At 35.1% G+C, this 25,503-nt stretch overlaps 1 protein-coding gene across 1 annotated transcript; it reads right to left on the bottom strand.

The window, feature by feature from the left end:
- Positions 1-4,534: 4,534 nt before the first annotated feature.
- On the bottom strand, positions 4,535-7,686 carry LOC106710922 (transient receptor potential channel pyrexia). Its single transcript, XM_014503111.2, has one exon. The coding sequence runs from the start codon at positions 7,579-7,581 to the stop codon at positions 4,639-4,641; it is 2,943 nt and encodes a 980-aa protein (XP_014358597.2). The 5' UTR covers positions 7,582-7,686; the 3' UTR covers positions 4,535-4,638.
- Between the last annotated feature and the right edge of the window lie 17,817 nt (positions 7,687-25,503).

Raw genomic sequence — 25,503 nt, 5'->3', positions numbered from 1 at the left:
ATTTTATTTTTGTGTATTTAGTACTAGAACCTACCAACCCGCACTGGGCCAGCATGGTTGACTATGGCCTAGGCACCCCTAACTTAGGGTAGGCTCCAAGCTCCTTGGTAGGGACGTATAGTGAGCTGATGATGAGTACTAGAACTCTCTTGATATTTAATATTTCTATTTACATACTTCGTTTTTTAATATTTTGTTACAAATTTTTCGATCAATATTCGATGTCAAACTATTTTGTACATCCGGGATATTTTAATTCTTTTGGGTCAAATTCAATTGATGTTTTTTTATGGTATAATTTTGCAAGCCAGCAAGCGGCCAACTGAATTCTTCGAAATAGTGAAAAGAGCACTGTCCATAGACATCCGCAATTGCAGATACGTTCCATTACTTTTAATCGACCGAAGAGAATAAGCATAGAAAAAAATATTTTGAATTCCTATGCGTCTACTTCGCAGTTAATTTCACTTCCCCTTACCAACACTGTCCTAACCCTAAAATAATCAATGTATGTTAATACATAAATAAACCCTTTCCTTAACTAAAATAGGAAACGGCTAAAACACTCACGTACATTTGTCCGGTGTCAGCACCGACTAGTTTCGAGCCCATCGTATTTCAGCCCAATTCACAAATGTACGTGAGTGTTTCAGCCGTTTCCTATTTTAGTAAATAATAATGTCTCACAAAAGTTTGAATAATTTAATAAACCCTTTCCTTATATAAAAATGGTAGGAAAGGGATTTAAAATAAGGCCTGTTTAAATGGTGATTGTTGTACTCCGTTTCATTAAAATTACTTTCACAAGGTAATGAAAATGACGTAATACAATTTTCAGAACGGTTTCAAGGATTAATTAATTAGATTGGTTACTATACTCTATTAATACTAATGTCTTTGCCTTATACTAACTAATCAATCGGTTTAGAACCAAAGTGTCTAAGTTACTTCGAACTACGCAAAGAAAATTAGTTGCCGTATAAGAAATGTAACTCTTTTCGTAGCCTGTCTCGACTTGTGCATGCGACTATACCTCTAAGAAGGCTATAGTAAGCGCCGCCGCATCGCAAGTTAATAAGCTTGCCGCTTTACTGTACCATCAATTCTGAGAAGCATCGCCAATCATACATTCGGTTACACTTACGAAGAATAATTCAATCAGCTTGTTTTCCGAGTAATGTCTTAATTGTGTTAAGCTACCTTGTTTAATGAGGGTAGATAGAGGTCGCTAGATAAAGTCTTGTTGTTCAGAATTAATTGTAAATTACACTGCAGTTTAAAAAGAAGAAAAACAAACCAGGATATGTTATATTGTTCATTTATTTCTTTTTTTTTAGTATTTAGACTATAGTGTAATAAATTGTAGAGTTGATTATTTGTTCACCACCATCCAAGTATGTTTAGTAATGTATCGTACTGAAGCACGCGGTATGACCCGAGGGAGGCGGTTTCAGGCGTCACTTGCCACAATCTTGTACATGACAAACGAAAAAATACATGAACATGAAAAGAAAATGACCGAGGACTATGTTCGTTTAAAACTTATTATTATCTCAGTTTGTGTCTTCAATAATGAGAAGGATGACGATATGTTTTAGACATGGATTTTTGGTCTCAGAAACCAACAGTAAGTAAACAGAGGTGTATTTCAATACAGTCAGGAGAAATTTCTTTTGAAAGAAAAAACTAAGATTTATGAGTGGAATATTTGAATTCGATATTCATACTAGCTGTCGCCCGCGACTCCGTCCGCGCGCAGTTAAAAAAAAATGGGGGTGGGGTTATGAAAAATAGATGTTGGCCGATTCTCAGACCTACTGAATATGCTCACAAAAATTCATGAGAATCGGTCAAGCCGTTTCGGAGGAGTACGGGAACGAAAACTGTGACACGAGAATTTTATATATAAGATTTAAGACAGGACAACGTCTGTCGTGTCAGCTGGTCTTACTAATATTATAAATGCGTATGTATAGATGGATGGACGGGCGGAGTTGCGGGCGACAGCTAGTATGTTAATAAATATATCTTATCAAACAGTCATATCTTTCATCAGTCGTTTTTCCGGAAGTTAAATTCAATAACAAAATGGTTTACTATATATAATTCCTACAATAGTCGATTAGCTACTTATTTTCTGATAGTTCCTTATTCATTTCGGACTATACTCGTAGAAGAATAAAAGAGATTTCTAATCTCCGTATATCGATGGTTCCTGAACAAGGGCCAAAATAACAAATTGATGATTTTTACTTTTTTGTGTTAAAAGCTACCTCTTAGTTTAGTTCACAACATGCACTAAACCAAATACACATTTATAGGTGCAAATGTTATTGTTTTGCTGAAGTAAAAGGGCTTATGTAGCCTATTTTCCTATATGGTTGAAACTTTGAGAGCCTCTCCTGTAATCGTCAATTTGCACATTGGCCCTTATTCGTAGAGCCATGGATATTTTAGATTACCAATTTCTATCAATATCTCAGCTCTATTCGCAGTAAGGACTGACTAAAATCATCATCAGCTACGTAAAAATACTATACGTGTCCACTGAGGGGCTCGAAGTTAACCACGTTGGCCCAGAGCGGGTTGTATTCATACATATATATTTGAATTACTTCCTTCACCGTAAGAACGTCGGATAAATGTACATATATGTAAATCGAAAATCGAAAAACACATTGGTACATAGCGGGATTCGAACTCAGGACCTGTAGATTGCAAGTCAAGTGCTTAACCTCTGAGCCACTGACTCTCTGTAATATTTAATATTATCCGGGGTCTATTTAATTCAGATTTTTAATTAAAAAATATTTTCATTTTGCACGTTATAACAGTAAAGTCATTTATATAAGGAATGTAGGCAGGGTCTACATTGGCGGACGTTCCCCGCATTCCGTGAAGTGCGCCAAGCGGCTCGCCGTGTAAACCAACCTTTAATTCACCTAATGGGTGTTATAATTAGAAATAGACATCCCGGACACGTGTAAAATATGTACATTACTTGTTTATTCTTAAATACTTCTAATGTTTGTTTGTGAATACTTTGGAAACATTATTTAGAACCAGGATTTACCGTTTAGGTATTTTTTTCTTCGTAACTAGATCACTAGTTGTTTCTACCGTTTTGTAAAGGCTATTTGATTTGGAGGCAAGCTTGTCTGAAAAATTACAGATATAATACGCTCCGAATCGAAATATCGAATCTGCTCCTTATTACCTTGTTGCAAACGTCTATCGCGAAAATATATAACCGACGGGCGGTTGCCAGAGAGTTCGTTGGTGAAAAATTAAAAAAAAATTAGCTCAATATGTCCGCGTGCATCAGCTACCGTCCCGTCCAAGACACGTCAAAATCGGTCCAGCCATTTCAGAGATTACCCGGAACAAATGCGGCTTTGCGGACATACATACGGACAGACTAGAATTAAAAAAAATGGTTTTTAATTATTAGCTACGCAAATTAAACATCATGTGTACGAAATATATATTTTTTTCTCGATAGAACATACAGACACTCCAATTTTATTATTATGTATAGATAAATAGAAATGACGCGACTCCTCTAAGCTGAAATAGGCACATAGTGGAAGATGGCTGTATTTTACTCATAGTATCGTATCGTATCGTACAGTATAGCGTAGGGTCGCATTACCCGCTGCTCGTGCATCGCGTCCGCATTCCCATTTGCTTGACCTTACTCGACTAATTGACAAATATGTTGACAGGCACACTTAAATTGCGACATGAAGCTTCTTTCACAGATAATCTTTTCTATTTTCTTACTAGCCAACATTTTTTTACAAAAGTGTACCAAAATTTGTCTCAGTTTTTTTTATGAGAATGAAATGAATAACGATATTGTTTTGTAAAATAAATTCGACAGTGAATTGTCAGAGTTACACACACCTTGAACGTGAAACAAAGCTCTCATTGTGTCATACTGACAAAAAGTATGCAATCATCTTATCATACAGCAAACATTGCGACAACAATTCCTTAATGCTGACAAATTATCACTGAATTATGTAAATAAACGTTAATTACACAAGAAATCCCATGAACCTCCTCTGCTAAAGTTATGAGCAAAAGGTACAAAATAATCTTATTAAGCTGTATTTTTCTGATAGTCGCGCTACCAAAACGTTATACTTACATTTATTACAACGTCAAATTAATCTGGAACTACGACAATGTTGGTTGAATAAAAAAATATTATTATATTTTTATTAGTTACTTTTTAATATCGATAAGCAAAAAAAAACACATTTAGTCTTTTGTGAAAACTTAATTAAATCAAAAACCTTTAATAAAATAACTTTATTAAATTCTAATATCACACAAAACACATACCCTGTTCACGCGATGAATAACATTTATCAACATATTTATTTTCAGAATAGCAATTATGAATATAAGAAAATAAAAGAAATCTTAGCTTGTAATTTTACGACAGGCGCCAAATTTACGTAAATCAAAATTTGCACTACTAACACTGAAAGACTATAACTAAAGCTTACTTACTAGAGAACTATATACATATGGCAAAGAATTTAAGTCTAGAATTATCTTGTTATGCCGAATTCGCGTTGAAATACAATTTCACAAATCTAAACAAATAAAACAACATTTGTTTTTTTTCTATTTCAATGTAATTTCTGAGCAATTGCTACTTGGGAAGAAAACTGGTGATTCCGGATAATATTGTACCGTGTGTGTATTCATTTTATCTGTAGTCTTCAAAATGTTCTGAAGTAAATTTTGTTGTTCCAGTAATAAAGTATTCAAGTGTCTCATTTCTTGGTCTATTTTCTTCAAATTAAACGTGGTCTGGTCTATTTTCTCCTGCATACCTCGTAACTCTATGTTAAACGCGTGATCGTTTCCTTGAGATTCTTTCTTAAACTTTGAAGAATATTTATTGTTATGCAAGATTTCTTTTACAGATCTTCCCGCTTTCACTTTATTTATTTGCGCTAGTTCGTATGCAGCCATCATTATGTCCGTCGGTAATCTCTTTTCTCTAGGATTCAATGGTTTTACACTTAATATAACTTTACCAGCTTCTGGTGAAACAAGAGCTGTTCTATAAACATATTTATGAAGACATTTAGGCAATAGAGCACTGAACAAACCCATTTCTACGAACAAAATCAATTTTGTCTGTCTTACTAGCTTTGACAATCCTGCTGTTTTCCTTAAACCTTGAATATCATGAACTGCTATACCAACGAGCAAGTTCATAAGTATAATAGTCACAAACATAAGAAAAAGAATGAATATAAATTGAGCGGACAATTCGAAAATTAAGGGCGGGTCATCCTGCATAGGATCGTTTATTAAAATATTCAAATTTAACTCACCAACCATCATAGAAAGTGTACTGATGAAACCCATTAAAGGATTTGAAAACATCTCTTCGTTCGGGAACACGACACAGAAACATATAGTAAATCCGAGAAGTAAGCAAATGTAAGCAAGTAACAATTTTAGAAATTCAGACAATACTTTCTGATACATTGCCACATAATCACCAAACATCGGCAGTTGACCCATTAGCAGCATTAAATTTGTCCAAGCGCCTAGAACAGCGTAACCACCGACATGATTTTGCCAACCGTAGTCTTTCTGTATGTTGTACAAAGAAAATACAGATAACAAAACAAACCATTCCATCAAGTTTTCGAATGTACTGAAGTACTGATACATACTTGAATATCCTGTTATGCCTGTAAGCTTTCTAACAATCTCGAATGCCGTGATAGCAATAAGTATCCATCTTTCAAATTCTATTGGATTATCTTCTAAAATATCACCAAGTAACGACTGCTTTTGACATAATTCGTTGAGTACTCCGTATTTCTTAGAATAATTTCCTTTGCAAGTCTTAACTACGGCTGTCAAAGCATAAATAGACAAGAACGAAACAAACAGGAAGCAAAAAATGAGTCTTGCTAGATAGAATTTTCTTATCTTTCGCCATTTCATAAACAGAAATGCGGAGCAGAGGGGATGAAGCAAAATGTCTTTCTGTCCTTCATCAATCAAACTGTTCAAATAAGTTATCTCCCGTGGATAAGAGAATTTCAACAGTTTTCCGAAATCAAATTCTATTTGTACTTCTTCGTTACTTTCTGTCGGACGACTGAGAGAAATTCCAGTGTCGAGATTATGTCGTAGTATAGCGAGAGACTTAGGAGTTTTTCGAGCGATAACACTGAGTGCGGTGTGTCCCTTCTTAGATTTGGAAGTTACATCTGCTCCCAAAAATATCAACGTCTCTACGCATTGAGTCAAACCATCCATAGCAGCGAGATGTAATGGTGAGTATCCATATTCATCTTTCTTGTTTACCTGCGCACCCCAGCTGACAAGCATGTCTATTATATCGCTGGCACGATCTGAACGACAGATACTCGCATGGAGAGGAGTTCTCTTATCATAGTCTTCAGCATTGGGGTCTGCGTTACCATCCCTTAACAGAACTTCGACGCACTCCAGACTTGAACATCTTGCTGCAAGATGGAGAGCCGTGAAACCTCTGTAGTTTTTTGTGTTCGCTTTTGCACCGTCCGCTAAAAGTATCTCTACACATTCTGCGTAACCTCTAGCGGCCGCTAAATGTATGGCAGTACATTCCTTGTCTCTTTGTTTAGTTACACCATTTACACTTATTCTAGTTTCTTTCAATAAATATGCTAAACAACGTTGTGCACCGAGTTCCGCTGCAAGATGAAGAGCGTTCAAACCACCAGAAGTGGCATAGGCCGGGTCGACGCCTTTTTCAATAAAAAGTTCCATACATTCTACCGCATCGGCTCGCACTGCGCAGTGAACAAGATTATCTTCACATCCAGCTCTCTGCACCACTGAATGTAGTGAAGCCCCATTAGCGATCAATATCTCAGCAACTTCCAAACAGTTTCCAAATGCTGCGCAATGAAGAGGAGTGAAATATTTGGGAGCGAAGTCTACATCGGCTCCACTGGCTATTAAATATGACACCGATCGAACTGAACCACTGAATGCTGCCACGTGCAAAGCGGTGAGTCCCGCCGGCTCTGAGTAATGAATGTCAGCTCCTCCGTCTAATATTGCAGGCAACAACTCGTCTCTAGTTAAAAACGCCGCCCACAATAAAGTTAAATTCACAACGATCTCCGGCGCTGAACTTATATGTTCTTCAATGTTGTCCGCAGTTATCAAGCCACATTCCACGTCATCGAAGAAACGTCCGGCGCCCAGGGTTAAGGCTTTTTCGCACAAACCTCTTCTGACCATGTCTTCTGTCAGTCTTGCTTCAGGGTCTGGTGCCAAGACATCGAAGCTGTGGTACATGTTCGGTGCATCTTCTGCAGGCGGGGAAGGACCGACGAACAAATACTCCTTGGCCTTGCCGGGTTCGCGAGCTGACTCCAACAGATCGATATTTCGCACATGTTTGTAGTTGCTTTTGAGCGGGAACTCCTCAGGTTCTCTTGTTCTGGAGCTAATGCTGCTGGTGAGTCTGGATCTGGTCGGTGTCTGCGAGGGCGTCTGCAGAGGTGACGGCCACCCCATCTCGCGATAACCGAAGTTGTCCATAGTCGGATGGTAAATGCAAACGTCGCGAGCGTCTGTTCGTTATCTTATCAGGATTGTTTAACCGGAGTCAAGACAAGTGCGATCTCTGTTTGACGTTGTGATTTATTAAGCTATTTTTACTTTGGGCAATTATGTTATTAAGATGAAATTTTGTATTGAATAAGCTACACTGTCCCGCGATCTTATAATCTCGTACGCTTACTGTTCTGACGTCAGAGATCGCTATCTATATTTATTTTTTTACAATTTGTATAGCTTGTTGTATTTAATTTAAAACGATGTTTGCTTTGTTGTTTTTATATCAATCTTTGCAGTGCATATCAAAATTTAAATAACTACGTTGAACAATACGTTTTAATGATTTTGCTTTAAATGAATAGGGTTGTTAGATTGTTTCATTGATAGTTATGCGCACTATGTAATTAAACTTGAATGATGACATAATGTGGAAACTACCAAAATAGATAATAACACCATGAACGATCTTTTGTTATCGTAATTAGTAAATATTAAAGCAACGCTAAAAACACGCGACATCGCTGCATTCTTTAAATTTAAACCAATATCTGAGAGAAAGCAAGTGTAAAACTATCGTACTATTCGTAAGTTACAGTAATGTCTTATTTAAGATAATCATCTGCGACATTTGAGTTCCACTGTGACAGAATGTCAGGGTATTGTGAAGACACTGCTGCCGCGCAAATATTTACACCCCCTTCTAATAAACCCCCCTCGCCTAAGCCCCTCTAGCATCGCAAGCACTTCGCAATCATTGTCACATCATCTCGACACGTGTCACATTATCATTTGTTGTCTTTTATTTGTGTTTTCTCTTAATGTGGCAATTTATTGTCTCATTATCTACATTTCAGAATAACACTCGGACTGTTTTTAATGAAAAAGCAGTGAGAGAATTAAAAATTAAAACATCAACATCTTAAAAATATTGAAATTTGTAAAAAAAAAGTTGTATAAAAACAAACAATTTTTTTGACAAAATTAATCTGTTTCATAATAATCGCCCACACTAGAAGTCCTTGGCTTGCATCGTAATAATGAAGCGAAATGTCTTTTAGCTTGGAATTAGCCACAAACTCTCTGATCACTTTAACAATTTCTCTGATATTATCTGTGACAGTAATGATACAAACATACTATATTGTATTATCCAAATCATTTATACGCACTAATAATTAATTGACAAGTTTCACTCTGTTTAGTGTTGAAGATTTTGTGTCCTTGAATTATCGTATCGTATAAAAGTCGTTAAGTTTATATAAGTTATTGTACTATGTCGGGGTATGCCATTAAAACTGCTATAAATTGAGACGATGTTAATGTTTTATTTTACTATGATGGTGACAAGCGGCCACCTGAATTCGCATAAATGGCGGAGCGACTTAGACATCCGCAATTGCAGATGTGTTCCTACCTTTAATCGACGGATGAGGAACGCACAGAAATATTTCCCTGGATGGAATTCCTTATAAGAAAGAAGGGTGGCAAGGGAAAGAGGACTAAAATAAGTCCTTCGGGATGCACATTCATTAGATGAAACGCGGAATTACTTCCACTTCACTGCTGTCTCCTGTGTGGTCGTGGTATTTCACCGAGCGAGCTGACCCATTCATGCAACAGATATTGCTGCTGGCGTCTACCACTGTATGAATGTTTGATTATTGTTTGTATATAAGTTCCTCAGTTAATAAAGAAATCGTTACGTAGTCGTCCAGTGTAAAGGGAATACACAAAACGAGAAAGTAATAATAAGATTGTCGAACAAAGTGTACCAGTTGAGAGGCTGCCAGACGGAGTCGTAGCGACGCGCGCGCAATCTGCCGGAAAATTACAAACATTAGGTGCGCCTAATTAGCGAATAGAAATACCTTTATATTTTAATTAGCTTTCATGATTATAAATGAGGAAAGCGTGAATTACGTAAAATGTAATATTAAGCAATTAACCAGGAATCCATATTACGTGAAAAATATCAACCGAGAATATGAACCGAGAACCAAAATTATAGTCGACACAACAATATGTTTACTGTTTTAAATTATTTATTATTATTATTATTATTTATTCACAAAAATCTGTACATTATCGTATACTTATCCTACATTGATTTATATTTTCAACTGAGCAGTCCAAATAGTAACAATTAAATTATTTCCATATATTCATAGACGTTGATAATTTTATCAAAAGATGACACCGAAATTTATCTTAAATCATACATAGTTGTCTCAAAATGTTTCCATCTTTAAGAGGATCACAAAAAGGACAGAATGGTCACTATTGATAGCCTTACCTTTGAATTGTGTTGACAAGCTTACTGGAGCCCATTTAACTAAATGTCGTTATATTATCCGACGTTCTTACAGCAAAGGAAAACAGATAGTGATGACACCTGCACATATCTGGAAAGAAATTCAAAGATATGTTTGAAGTCATCCAATCCGCAGTAGGCTAGCGTGGTTGACTAAGGCATAGTATATTAGGGTAGGCTCCGAGCCCCTCAGTGGGGACGTATAGTGAGCTGATGATGATTATGATTTTCCCTATTTCACAGTAAACATATATTAGAAGGTGATAATAAATATAGAACTACTATTATACCATATTACTTATAAGTATAGGTACCAGGAGTTCATAGACACAGACTAGTCTGTATCTATGCCAATGACTTTGGTTCAATATCAGTGTCAAGTCCGGGCGTATCGACGTCGCTATCGGCGGACATTGAGCGGACGGGTGCGTTGAAGCACGAAATCGAACCGACGACCATATGCTGACGCCGAGACGCCAAGACACCGAGACACCGAGCCTCCGCGACACTACGTCAAGGCCAATAACGCGACGATCCAATGCTTTTGAAGCTAGACTCTCTATTTTATGGTAGAGTTGATACGCTTACGCATCTGTGTGTGAGCCTTTTATTGTTGTTTTTATTTCCAATTAGTGATTAACAGGGCGACTCAGGTCGCGTGTCGCTGTGATTTGGCATTGCAGTTGCACTTTCGCTTATGAGAACAGGAGTCGCGATTACATTCGAAAGCATGCGAGAGACGCACGATGAAAGAAATGCTTGGTGGAAATTAGTTCTTAGTCATTTGCTTGCCATTTCTATTAATATTTTCACTATTTATGTTTCTTAATAACAAAAGAAATGATCAAAATATCAACAGCTCTCACGAATGTGAAACTCGTAGCAATATGTAGGTATACTTGAATTCTACAAATAATGACGGCTACAAGAAAGAGACGTTCAATGTTATTTAGAAGTTAACTGCCAGTTATTTGTGGTGTAATTTATCATTTGAATATTAACAAGAAGTAATAAAGCATCAATTAACATTCTTTGAAGAATTTCTTTTGTCCGCAAACCACTAACATTTTATTTATCGTCCATCAAGGAAGAACTCAATGAAAACAAAGCTGAAAACAATTGAAATATAACAGACAGTAATTGTTTATGATACAAGCTTTGTTGTCCAAGGAAATGTAAGCCAGATGCGGCTAAAATGTACACGGAAGAGCGGCGTTACCGTTTCATACAAAATACCAAGCCAATGTCAATAATGATAATAATCCAAGATCATCTATAACTGAACAAAGTACCTTACTCAATAGTTGGAGATAGAGTTGATATCGTGCAGAGCGAATGAATGTTTGGCGTCGGATAATACCGAAAAAAAAAACTTCATAAATGCTCCAAAATGGACATTGAACTTGATTAACTATAAACTACTAGAAAATTGAAGCTTTTATTATATTCTTTTTAACTAGCTGTCGCCCGCGACTCCGTCCGCGCGCAGTTAAAAAAAAAATAGATGTTGGCCGATTCTCAGACCTACTGAATATGCTCACAAAATTTCATGAGAATCGGTCAAGCCGTTTCGGAGGAGTATGGGAACGAAAACTGTGACATGGAAATTTTATATATTAGATTTAAAGAACTAAAATTAAATAAGACAAACTCTATACGTCAAGACGATTCTAACGAGCCCAAACTCGATGAGGTTGTGTCGTTTCATTGCGAAGTTCATATCACCTTCCAGTTCCATCATCAGATCAACACCATGACATAATAATATTGCATTGACACGCTATTTACCATCTGTAAAATTTAATTTGCAAGATTTGATGACAAACATCTGGAATTTACTGCTATTATGAATGCGAATGTTTGGATATATTTTGGATCTGTTGATTTGTATGGCAGGAAGGATATTTGTTAGAAGGTATCTCCAAAACTGCTCAACGGATCTCGATGTAATTTGGCATATATATAAAACATAGTCTGTAATAATACATAGACTACTAATTAAGTGTTTTAATTTTGGCGACAGCTAGTATTGTAATAATTTAGAAATATCTTTTCTTATTGCTCGAGTACGTAATAACAGAAATGTCTGTGCAATATTTCAAGTCTTGAAGCCTATTACTTTGGGCTGTGCGTGAATAAATCAGTCGACGGTATCTTCTATTAAAAGGTAAATTTCAGTTAAGCAATGGACTGATTCGTGTAAACAAATGATGTGATTGTTACATAGAAATATTACAGGCAACGTGAGAAAGATCCACGTCTCATAATTTATTGAACTGTGTGAAAACATTTTGAATGTTCGCGTGATTGAGCCGCTAGAGAATTAACCGGTTTCCTCGCGTAGCGGCTGAACACTCTATTTAATTAATTATTTACTCTATTTCCATGATCTTAGTTCATTTAAATATATTACTGTTTGGTGAAAACAGAAAACGGTGTTTAATTACTACTTTGGTGACGCAGAAGAGTAACATAAATCCGTGATTGACGTTGAAATGTCTGACTAATAACCTCGTTTTTGACAATTCAATTATTCTTTATGCTACTTTTGTTTTATACGCAACAAATCTTACTAATATTATAAACTAGCTTTTACCCGCGACTCCGTCCGCGCGGAATAAAAAATAGAAAACGGGGTAAAAATTATCCTATGTCCGTTTCCTGGTTCTAAGCTACCTGCTCACCAATTTTCAGTCAAATCGATTCAGCCGTTCATGAGTTATAAATAGTGTAACTAACACGACTTTCTTTTATATATATACTAGCTTTTTCCCGCGACTCCGTCCGCGCGGAATAAAAAAAAATAGAAAACGGGGTAAAAATTATCCTATGTCCTATTCCTGGTTCTAAGCTACCTGCCCACCAATTTTCAGTCAAATGGATTCAGCCGTTCTTGAGTTATAAATGGTGTAACTAACACGACTTTCTTTTATATATAGGTATAGATAGATGCGAATGTTTAGATTGATGGATGGATGTTTGTTACAAGGTATCTCCTGAACGGCCCAAAGAATCTTGATGAAATTTGGCATAGATGTAGAACATAGTCCGGAGGAACACATAGGCCACTGACAGAGCTGGGCATTAACTCGTTAATCCGTTAATCGTTAATTAACGAAGTTAACATTTTGCTTAACGGATTAACTTTTAAGTTAACTTCAAAAAGTGTTAACGCTTTTGTTAACTTCCGTTAAACTCAACTTCCGTTAATAAAAGTCCGTTAATCGTTAAATTTGGAGAAATTTGAAACTTGGAGACGTGCTGTCATTTTGTTTAAATTACGCACCACGCCACGCTCGTAAGTTCAGCTATGTTGGGCGACTGTCAGTGACTCGAATGGTGAACGAACGAGTTGATAATTGATACATGTGAAGTTCGCGTGCAAGTGTGATGTATCAGAGCGTTCCGGGAAAGACGGGACCAACAGGACAAAATGAAAAGAAGGTTCGAAATAGTATATTTCATTACGAGTATATAAAAGCACGAGTATGTAATAGCCCACATTCCGAACGCTTTTCGTCCCTGCAATACGCCACTTTTTGAGAAACTGTATTAAAAAACTTTTTTTACTCGTTCTTTAGCTTTTTCAAACTCGTGCGTTCTCTTTCACAACTGTCAAAATAATGTTTGCTATAAAGAAAAACCAACCACTAAGTTTTTACAAAAAAAAAAATCATTGAAATTTTTATGATTCATGCAAATATTTCTAAAAAGAAGCTCCTAATTTGTTACAATATCAAATTTAATGATTTGATTCAATGAATTAGGTTAGGTTTCATTTTATTTCATCTCATTAAATTTAATTTTCATTTCATATCAATAAAAATAATTTACTGAAGACTTGGTTGTTTGGGCATAGTTCCCTTTGCCTACCCAGAATGGGTGAAGAAAAAAAAAATCTCAGTTTGTATTATTTTACGGTTGGCACCATTTTCCAAACATTTTATTTAGTTGAGTTTATTGTGTTTTTTATTATTCTATTAAATTGCTTAATTTTTTCGCAACTGTATCAAAAATAGTTGTTTAGTACACGTGAGAAACTTTACAACTTGTTCCAACTGTCAACATGTAGACATTTGTCGGAACTCTTTGCAATGACAGGCTTTCCGCACTCGTAATGAAATATACTATAATGCATTCATACTTGTCTCTAATACTAATGTGTTATAGAATATGTTGTCAAATTACTATTTTAAACAAGTGTCGCCACATAAGTGTAAAATTAGTATGTATAATTTTGGTATGGTTAACTGTTAACGATTAACTTTAACTTGCGTTAAATTTTCGAGAATTTAACGCTTTAACGATTAACGAAGTTAATTTTTTAATTAACGAATTAACGATTAACGAAGTTAACTTTTCGATTAACTGTGCCCACCTGTGGCCACTGATTACGTTTTTTTTTACTTGTCTCTTATCACGAATAGAACAGAAACTCGGTTATTTAATGAATATTCCTTACATCATTTGTTCTTTGACAGAAATTCCAACTTAAGCTTGTAATCAAACAATAGTTCAGAATTTAAAAGGTAAAAATCATCCGTACATTGCAACTCGGTGATTGTAAATCAAATCGTTTATACTGAGCGGTCGTAAATATGTTATTTCTGGTACGTTTACATTCAGATTCCTGCAGCCCCTTGAAGGTGCACTGGCCTTGCTTTATAATCCGCGCCATAGAGTATTTACTTCGGTTTATTCAGACGCGACACCACGTCATAGACTAAATACTGCAGACGCGGCGATCCGAGTCAGGATAATAACTCTGACGCAGATGCAATGGCAACGAAAGCGTTTCACTTTAGACATGCTATAAACGATTATATACCTACAGGAATTTACTTAGCATGTTAGTATGCGCTTTATTAATAGATTTGAGAAATGTTTACTAAAATAGCTTTAATAATATAAGCAAATCTAGTTACATTTTCGTCGAGACAATGACTAACTATTTATCTATCTTTCTGTCTTGAAAATCTGAATAGTACGGATTAGTTTTTTGGTAATTTAAAAATTGATTTCTTAGTTAATTCCAACACTGCTGAGTTCTAAGAGTTTTGCTTTTATAAACGGAGGTGCGCTATAAAACTGTTGGTTGTAAATCGATTGTTGACCAACTTCTAGTATTTCATATGCACTGTGATTTTGCAGACCATAGAAACTATTAGACACGACAAATTGTTATACAAGAAGTATTTATGCACAGTAATATTATTGTTATATTCTCAGTAAAACAACTAATTTACAAATATTATTTTACCTAGATAACATCGAAACCTGAATTATTTACGTAACTATTTTCTATAGAAATGCCCCGTTAGTTTCCAGAAAATTTGGCCAACTCTTGCGGAGTCTAACTTATATTTCAAATTATAATTATTTTAAAAAAAGAACTTCGAATTATTCTTGTTTTGAGCATGTCTATGAATTTTATATCATTAAATTTTCAAAATAACATACGTCACTTCAGTTAGCACGCGCCGCGTTGCGTGGAGAAGTGGGGGGAGAGCAGAAACCGCCATTGTTGTGGGCACGTGCCGACTTTTTGCAGCGCCATTTACTCAGAGATCACAGACGTAGATATGACAATAGTTTGAAATGTTTCAGATAATACCTATGAGGAACTACAATTGTTCTGAAATTGGCAATTTGTAAAGGTGGCAAGTCATTAGTAGGTACTCTGTCATTCGGTATGCGATTAACCACAATTTTTTGAGTCTCCACGATTTGCCTAGACAAAGTTTAAACGGGAGGTGTTCACGATTTTGCAATGACATATCTATTTAGAGTATAATGGTAGTAAGTTTTATATAAATTAACATAAATTATCCTAACAGGAAGGTATCCAAAAATATCAGGTGTTTGTCTTAAACGGGATATCGAAGCAAGGTTTAACCCTATCGAATAAACATACGGACACTAACATTTGCAAAGTATCAAATAACTTTGCTAAACTATCGGCAAAGTTACACCGTGCTTGGGGTCAATAACATCAGATTATGTACAGACAAACACACAAACAAGCTTGCTAGTACACAAATTAACACATTCTACAGAACTACAAAATATGTATGACTCATTTTAAGTATGGGATTCAACTGCCGTGAGATATACTGTTGTCCCTGTTTTTTTCAAAGAAAATGTAAGAGATGTCAATATAAATGTCGTAGTTGAAACTCACACTTAGATTCTCTATCAATATTCAAGATTATTTATTACTAGCATTCGCCCGCGAATCCGTCCGCATGAAATTAAAAAATAAAATAAACTATGTTCTACATCTGTTCCAAATTTCATCAAAATCCGTTGAGCCTTTCCGGAGATACCTTCAAACAAACGTCCATCCATCCAAACATTCGCATTTATAATACATATTAGTAAGGTAAGCGTGTTATAGGACTTAGTTTATCAGTCAAATACGTTGCCAAAAAGTACCTACGTAAAAAAACTATAACTAAATAATAGAATTTTCATAATAAATAGTATTTTTTACTTCCTTTTAATATTAATAAAATATCAGTCGTATTATCTTCAACAGGCGCCTTATTTGGTCCTAACTTCATATAATTATTCTAGTTTTCTATAAGTTCGTTTCAGACTAAGCTGACAGTTATATAATGATATTGTTCATAATTTAAGTGTCTTAAACCATAGCTCGGGATCCTTCTTTACCTTTTTTTTTGGAGAACTTAATTCTTGCTCAAATTATAAATCAAACCTAAAACTGAAATACGCAAGATTATATTTGAAGGTGAAAATTAATTTAGGCACTGTAGCATTAAATTGCAGTTGAAATTCCTACAGGCGCTTTGGTTTCATAATTTTTTTTATTTATTTTTTATTTTAATTAGGTAAGAAACATTGGTTTATTAACTTTTAAATATACCTCATAATTTAATATACATATGAAGCAGTACATCACTTCACAATAAATGGTTATAGTCGAAGATTAATTGTAACATATTAGGAAATTCCGACTTGTCTGAGGAATTGGCAAAGCTATACTCGTAGAAGTCATATATCACAGAAGTTGAACTCCAGAGTCATAGTTTATCTAGGGTTGTCCCAAACAGAGAGGTGATACGATTATATACAACTAGATGTAAGTTTTGATTGGTGAAAGGATTAATTTATTCGTTACTGTTGCCTTATAAATTGTATTCTTTTAAATATAATATACATGCAAATTTATAAGTTATTTATATAACTACAATTGGATATAAATTCTAAAGATTTTAATATTTGGTAATCGAAATCTTTCCAAGCTATGCCTAAGTTAAAAATTTAAAAGACCATTTTGTGACAACCCTGAGCAGTGACGTCGTATTGCATACCACTGGGGTGAAGTTCATAGTTCACCACCCTGCCATGAGCGACTTTAAAGGATAAATCTTAGCTTATTAGCACCACACAAGTTATTGTCGACTTCTGATGATAATTTATTGATATGCAAGAAACAAATAGTTTTTTTAAATTTAATTTAAATTTGCTTTGCATTTTCTGTGCTATAAAAAAAATCAAGTCTTTTCAAACCACAATTTAAATAAGCTGGAAGTTTGTACTATGAATACAAAGAGATAGTCCACAACCTTAACAGTTAGGATGGCGCTCAAAATTTTTATTTTGTTATTGGTTAATTTATTTCATAATAATCAAACTTATTAATATTATAAATGCGAATGTTTAGATGGATTGATGTTTGTTTGAAGGTATCTCCGGAACGGCTCAATGGATCTGGATGAAAGGCACAGATGTATAACATAGTCCCGAACAACATGAGCTATTTATTAAGTTTTTTTTAATGCCGCGCGGAAAGAGTCGCCAGCGACAGCTAGTACATTTTAAATTGCATAAGACTACCAACCTTCACATATCGCAGCTTTGAAATAGTGCAACAATTTTAATTATATTCTAAAGATAACCTTCTCGACTAACTAATGCAAAATTCCTAATCTACATGCAAGTTGAACGGTCAATCAAAATGGCGGAATGCTACCAACGTCTAAAGATAGATGTGTCACCGTCAAAATTGTAAACTTTGTTGGTTTATAATCTCACTATTCTGATTGCAAATTAATAATATAACTAATTAAGTCCAACTTTGTGTTAATACTCTCATATTTAGAAATGCATTTAATTATTAGAATAGTTTTTAGTTAGAGAGAAAATTTTTAAGTAAACTTCCATTTTCAAAATATTGAAAAAAAAATATTTTTATTTATATATCAAACTAGCTTTTACCCGCGACTCCGTCCGCGCGGAATAAAAAAAAATACACACAAGATAAAAAAGTTCCTATGTCCGTCTCCTAGTTCTAAGCTACCTAATTTTCAGCTAAATCAGTTCGACCGATCTTGAGTTATAAATAGTGTAACTAACACGACTTTCTTTTATATATATATAGATTATCTCAATACGTTCGGTTCGCTGTTTTTCATCATTAATATAGCTAGTGAGATTATAAATTGGCGGTATTTACAAATTGTCTATAACAGATCGACTTTATTAATAACAAGTTCTATCTCGTCAAATCGCGTCCACTTTTTAGATCAATCGGCCGCGTATGTTGTAAGTCAGACATGAGATAAGATAAGGTATTGAATTCGCTACACGGTTTTATAAAAATAAGTTAACTATATTGCAGAGAAGCTATGCTTTAAGATTTCTCATTTAGTTCATTATTAAAGAAGGTACTTATTAAAGCTTTAGTCTTCATTCACACGAGCGCTTTTTTATCGCATTAAAAAGCGTTCAAATATAACAAATGCATTTCAATGTATCTGTTAAAATGGCAGCATGTTTAAAACGCGACGGTTTTTTAATCGCGCAATCGCGTATTTTGATCGCTGGACGAATGGAACAAGAGTGATTTAAAAGTGTTTCATGTTCGAGAGCCGCAAACACCGAGTTTTAACACAGCGTTTAAAACACCTGTACGAATGAGGACTTTAGCAGATAGGAAATTCCAAGATTATTAGAAGAAAACACAATTTTCAATGAATTTAGTTATAAGGTTGTTAAAGGTTGAACAACCGCCCAGGGCGCTGGACAGAAAGGGGTCGCAGAGGTATGCGAATTACACAGTCACACATAACCCTGGTAACCCCAAAAGAAAACCCGAAAGCATGGTAAAAAAGTGGGCTCCTTAGAAATCCGAACAGGACGCTATTAGAGAAAAAATTGTTTGTGATAAATATACAGAAAATATTGATAATTTTAAGCAGAGAAATATGTTTGATACGAATACTTAAACTATACATTTCATTGTATTAGACCTTACAAAGACACTGAAAGTCCAATAATATAATTACAAAGCTATTAATCTTGAATTCTTGTAGCGACAGTTTGAGATATTAATTGTAGAAAGTCAATTACCACTTTCCATTCCGCTAAAATATTGGTAACTAATTCTGAACAGAAATTTCCAACCCTATTGTCTTAAACCACTTTCAAAATTTTACTAATTTCATTGGACCCCCTTTTACATTTCTTATTTAACATGTGAACTCTCGATTTTATTTCTGGCCATGGTTCACCCCCATCTGGTATTTCGTGGTCCTCCGCCACTTTGGAAATCACTGTTCTAGACCATTAGGTCTATTTATCCCGAATTAAACGAACTTACATTCCGGTAATCAAGGACGACAAAGAGGTTACGTAATGTGGAACCCGTTTGCATTTCGTCGCGCTCTTCCCGACTGACTTCAGAGGTATTCCTGGCTGATGATGTCTGATTTTACTTATGAGAACATGGGATGAGATAAGAGCGGATTATCTTCTTTTTAACAAAGATGGTAAGCTATAAGATTGAATATTTTAGGCTACAAAGGAAGATAAAACTGAATAAAATATGGATGGATTGTCTGTAAGACATGCGTAAGAAGTAAGTGAATTAAGATAGCATAGCTGATAGAGATGTAAAGTTTAGATGTAAGATTAAGTAAGCACTGTATTGACACTCTATTGAATACTAATTTGAGTTTATTACAACAAAATAGCTCATCTCTAAGTTCTTATCATTCGTAATTTAGTTGCGTTGACATACGCTAACTCTTATGCCTTGTGTGGTACAAGTAACACCATAAATCAGTCGGATAGTCGACGAAATGTCCTTAATACGACACTCTAAGATAGAATTATGGTCATTACGCGACTATGCGAAGCTATCGTGATAAAACAAATGTAACAAACTGTGCTCTAGGATTTATTACTCGACAAATTAGTACGAAGTAAGCTCACCTATCGCTTCATACTAGTCCATTCAGTACGATATTTATAGACATTGCTCGTAGACGCTTTAATGTATAGAGAATTGATTAAGTTGGAAATGTAGTATTAAATTTATTACAATCAGCGGTCGCCCGCAATTTTGTCAGCGTAGAATTAAAAGTAGCTCTTAACATGCTCACGTGCATCAGCTACCCTTCCCCTCAAAGCCCCGTCAAAATCGGACTTACAGACTGACAAAAATTTTAAAAATTGGTTTTTCGTTTACAGCAACGCAAATACACAAAGTGCACAAAATATCAATATATTTTTCGATATTATATACCGACACTCTAATTTTAATCTATATATATAAAAGAAAGTCGTGTTAGTTACACTATTTATAACTCAAGATCGGTCGAACTGATTTAGCTGAAAATTGTTGGGCAGGTAGCTTAGAACCAGGAAACGGACATAGGATAATTTTTACCCCGTTTTCTATTTTTTTATTCCGCGCGGACGGAGTCGCAGGTAAAAGCTAGTCTATCTATATATATAAAAGAAAGTCGTGTTAGTTACACTATTTATAACTCAAGAACGGCTGAATCGATTTGACTGAAAATTGATGGGCAGGTAGCTTAGAACCAGGAAACGGACATAGGATAATTTTTACCACGTTTTCTATTTTTTATTCCGCGCGGACGGAGTCGCGGGTAAAAGCTAGTATTATATATAGATGTCATTACGAATAATAATTGTACGAAGTAGTATTTTCAAACATTTGATTATTTGGTATTTATTTACATTATTATCGTTGTCTTTGAATTTAAATCAAGTTTACAAAAAGCAGCGCGAACGTGATTAACAAACAAAATATGGTCACATTAAATGTGTCGAAGTTATCGTCTAGTATTGAGTCGTGGTATACAGTTTGATCATGTCCTAGATATATATGTTCCATTAAAATTATCACGGTTCAGTTGTAAGATTTCTCAGATTTCTACGTATCGTTATGATATAGTAAGCCGCGAGCTGCGAGCCGAGAGTCTAGGGCTTTCTTACAGACCACTCGTCACAGTTTCTCTCGGTGTCATTTTCATCTAGGAAGCAGATATGCGGCATTGTTAGTATGCAGATCACATATCTAGCTCTAATAACCAACTTTCTCTTAGTTATTTAACGTAACATTTCAACTGAATTATATTAAAGCTGAAAAACATACCATTATTTGTGAACTAAACATCTGTTGATATGACTCAGGGTGCTTTGATCACTGACGATTAAATAAAAAAAAACATAGTTAACAGTTTCAGATCAAGATAGTACTACTCATTACAGTATTCAAGTACTCGTAGATGTAATATTAATAAGTATGTAATCTTATTTCATTTGTCTGTTGACATCCGCAAAATTAAAAAGACTGGAGATAAAATGGTTTGTAATATCATTTATAGATAAACTAGCTGTCGACAGCAACTCCGTCCGCGCGGAATTAAGAAAAAACTTAATAAGTAGCCTATGTACTCTTCCTGATTATGTTTTACATCTATTCCAAATTTCATCAAGATCCGTTAAGCCGTTCCAGAGATTCAAACAAACATCCATCCATCTGAACATTCGCATTTATTTCAAGATTTGAATCTATATGTATAAAAGAAAGTCGTGTTAGTTACACTATTTATAACTCAAGAACGGCTAAATCGATTTGACTGAAAATTGGTGGACAGGTAGCTTAGAACCAGGAAACGGACATAGGATAATTTTCACCCCGTTTTCTATTTTTTATTCCGAGCGAACGGAGTCGCGGTTAAAAGCTAGTACATAATAAATCAAATCGCAATCAAGTTATGAAATAATTGTATCCAATTTTAGATAGATATAATTTAATTCTGAAGTGCGTTTGGCAATTTGTTCATCTCACATGTCACGAAAATTGATTCCTATAATAATTTGTAACAATGAATATTATTTATTAAATATTGCTACATTTAATTTAATAAAATTTACTAATAAACAATTACAATAAAAAAAACATAAATAAATTGATTAGATTAAAAATTTAATTCAGTAAATTAGAAATACAAAGTTAACGTAAAGTTTGAATTGTGAAATGAACTATACAAGTAATATTTTGAGAGAAACGGTATTACTTTTAGCTTAAATGTTTTTCAGTAGTGATTACTTTTTTTTATAAGAGAAGGGAGCAAACGTGCAGCGGGAACACCCAGGAGTTCATCAACGTCCATGGACATCTACAATACCAGAGGAATCGCATCGAATCATCGAATTTTATGTAACTTTCAGACTTTTTTTAAACAAGAAAAGATGCTTTAGTAACTTTAAAAAAGATTAAACCTTTTCTGTTTGTTAAAATCAAATTAATTAAAAAAAGGATGAATACAAAATGGGTGGTTGTTTTTTCGAAACCTAATGTCCGTATCGAAGCATTTATTCGTTAACTTTTACTTCTTGCGAAGGATGTAACTTATTTGCATATTTATTATTCTGGCTACCGTTTTCAACACTTTAATTTCATTTTAAAAGATTTAAATCGATGTTTCCAAGTTGGGTTATCAAAGGCTAATATTAAATATAAAATAAACTGCAATGTTAAGATAATAATTTTAAAGAAAATAAATATTAGTGATGTTAAATAACAAAAAATATTTACTTCTATGGTATATTTTTAATTGATTATTTTCGCGCATATAGAAGTACATAGATGTTAAAATTTCTGTAAGCTTTTAAAAGCAACATGTCTTATGTTTTTAGACGAATAATTTTTACATGTTTTATAGCGAAGCTAATTTGCAAATCTATATACAAGTATATTAATTAAATTCATTAATTAATGTCAACTTTATTTCATTTGTTGTCGGAATGCGGAACACAAGCAAGTCATAAAACATAATAATAGCTCGCGTTTCACGCAGCAAACAGTAAATACCCACACAACTCGTTACATTCTTTTATAATGGAACTTGTGATATTACTCTTTGTTACTTAGAAACCTATTGTTTTATGGTGATTGTAATTTTATACCAACGTTGTTAGTCATAAAACATACTAAATCGATGGTTCCTACGAATACGGGCCAATGTGCAAATTGACAACTTTTCAGGAGAGGCTCTCAAAGTTTCAACCATGTATTAAAATAGGATGCATAGATGATAGGAAGCTCTTTTACTTCAGCAATTTTGTTAACAAATCACTGAATGTCTTTTTTCTTTGTCGGTAAAGATCTATGGGTGAGAGTCACTATTTGTTTGTTTGTGCCACATCTTCAAATATCGCTTTCCTTGAATAAATCAGTTGTACTGTTAGAGACAAAAATCAACACTGTGCCGGTGTATCGGCGCAGCACTAGACATGTCAAATATCTAACAGACTGTTGAGGGTAGTCTCACAAAAGGTTTTATAAGGAAGCGTGCGCTGCTGCTCGAGGCAGTCTCTTTCCATCCGTCATTGCGGAACGTCTGACATTTTTGTTTACTTACGTTCGGTTAAAGTTTATACTACAGCGAGGATTATTATGAAGTAGAGTTAAATTCACTGTTTCGCTGTTAGTTTAATCCTTTTAAAATACTTTTGCATCAAATATCTAACATCAGAAGTGGGATAGGATCCGCGTGATTCTATCCACTTTGCTCACTCTGTGGTTGTGTTTGTATTTTCGTGAAAATAAAGGCTAAGAGAAAAATGTCAGAACGTTACCGTGATAATCGTTGTAGTCGCAGTAAGTTGAGTCGACATCAGAATCATACCAGTGTTCGCGAATCAAGGGTGCGCGGAATGCCAGACTCATTATCGATAAAAAAAAATCAAAGATAGCCTATGGGGCATATGTTTAGCCTCCGGGCGTATGTTTTGCCTATGGGGCGTATGATTGGTAATAATAATAAAACTTTTATTTCAGACACATGATCGATAAAAGAAAATCAAAGATTGCCTATGGGGCGTATGATTGGCACATGATCGATAAAAGAAAATCAAAGATTGCCTATGGGGCGTATGTCTAGCCTCCGGGCGTATATGTTGCCTCCGGGCGTATGTTTAGCCTCCGGGCGTATATGTTGCCTCCGGGCGTATGTTTAGCCTCCGGGCGTATATGTTGCCTCCGGGCGTATGTTTAGCCTCCGGGCGTATATGTTGCCTCCGGGCGTATGTTTAGCCTCCGGGCGTATATGTTGCCTCCGGGCGTATGTTTAGCCTCCGGGCGTATATGTTGCCTCCGGGCGTATGTTTAGCCTCCGGGCGTGTATGTTGCCTCCGGGCGTATGTTTAGCCTCCGGGCGTATGTTTTGCCTACGGGACGTATGTTTTATAACAATTATTATTAGTTTTATTTCAGATACATGGTTGATACAAAATGTGCTATAAGTTGTGCCTACGGGGCTATATGTTTGCCTACGGGGCTGTGTTTTGCCTACGGGGCTATATGTTTTGCCTACGGGGCTGATTTGCTTTTAGGTCCTTTTTCTTGGAGGTGTTCTGGCTCTTCATGGCGCTTGGGACAGCGTGTAAAACGATGCAGCAAGGATCAATACTCCTTCGAGGACGAAGGAAATGCAGGATGGCCGAACTGTTAGAGACAAAAATCAACACTGTGCCGGTGTATCGGCGCAGCACTAGACATGTCAAATATCTAACAGACTGTTGAGGGTAGTCTCACAAAAGGTTTTATAAGGAAGCGTGCGCTGCTGCTCGAGGCAGTCTCTTTCCATCCGTCATTGCGGAACGTCTGACATTTTTGTTTACTTACGTTCGGTTAAAGTTTATACTACAGCGAGGATTATTATGAAGTAGAGTTAAATTCACTGTTTCGCTGTTAGTTTAATTCTTTTAAAATACTTTTGCATCAAATATCTTACAGTACTAAACATAATATATTGGTATGAACGAATTGATATCCACATCGATAATAACCGTTCAGTACAGCACTAGTTGTGACTAATAAAAATAATATTCCAGTATTGCAAAATATATAAAATAAATAAGCGATCGCTGAATCACTGCGTGGGAGAGCCTCGCCTCATCTCTATGACATTTTAAATAAGTGGACATACGGATACCTTATATGGTTTAATTGAAGGAGTTACGCATTTATTTTATCAGCTACCGTTCCGCCATCTTTACTTAAAACCGGACATCATGTCGAAGCAGGACTCTAGTATTTGTTATTAAAACCCTCTGTTTCCATTGAAGAAAAATCTGTATTAAAATATGTTATTAACTACATCTTTCTTATACTATATAGCTGTCGCCTGCGACTCCATCTGCGTGGCATTTAAAAAAAGCTAGTAAGTAGACATAGCCATCCCAGACTATGTTCTATATAAACTACATATCGAGGTTTTAAGCGACATTTTTTGCGATAATGACTTTCT

Source organism: Papilio machaon, chromosome 18 (genome assembly GCF_912999745.1).
Source record: "Papilio machaon chromosome 18, ilPapMach1.1, whole genome shotgun sequence".
Taxonomy (NCBI): domain Eukaryota; kingdom Metazoa; phylum Arthropoda; class Insecta; order Lepidoptera; family Papilionidae; genus Papilio; species Papilio machaon.
Note: the sequence above shows the minus strand (reverse complement) of the source record. Positions and strands in the feature narration are given on the sequence as shown.

Excerpts from the sequence above, each read along its gene's own strand:
- LOC106710922 (XM_014503111.2), bottom strand. The coding sequence starts at position 7,581 with ATGGACAACTTCGGTTATCGCGAGATGGGGTGGCCGTCACCTCTGCAG.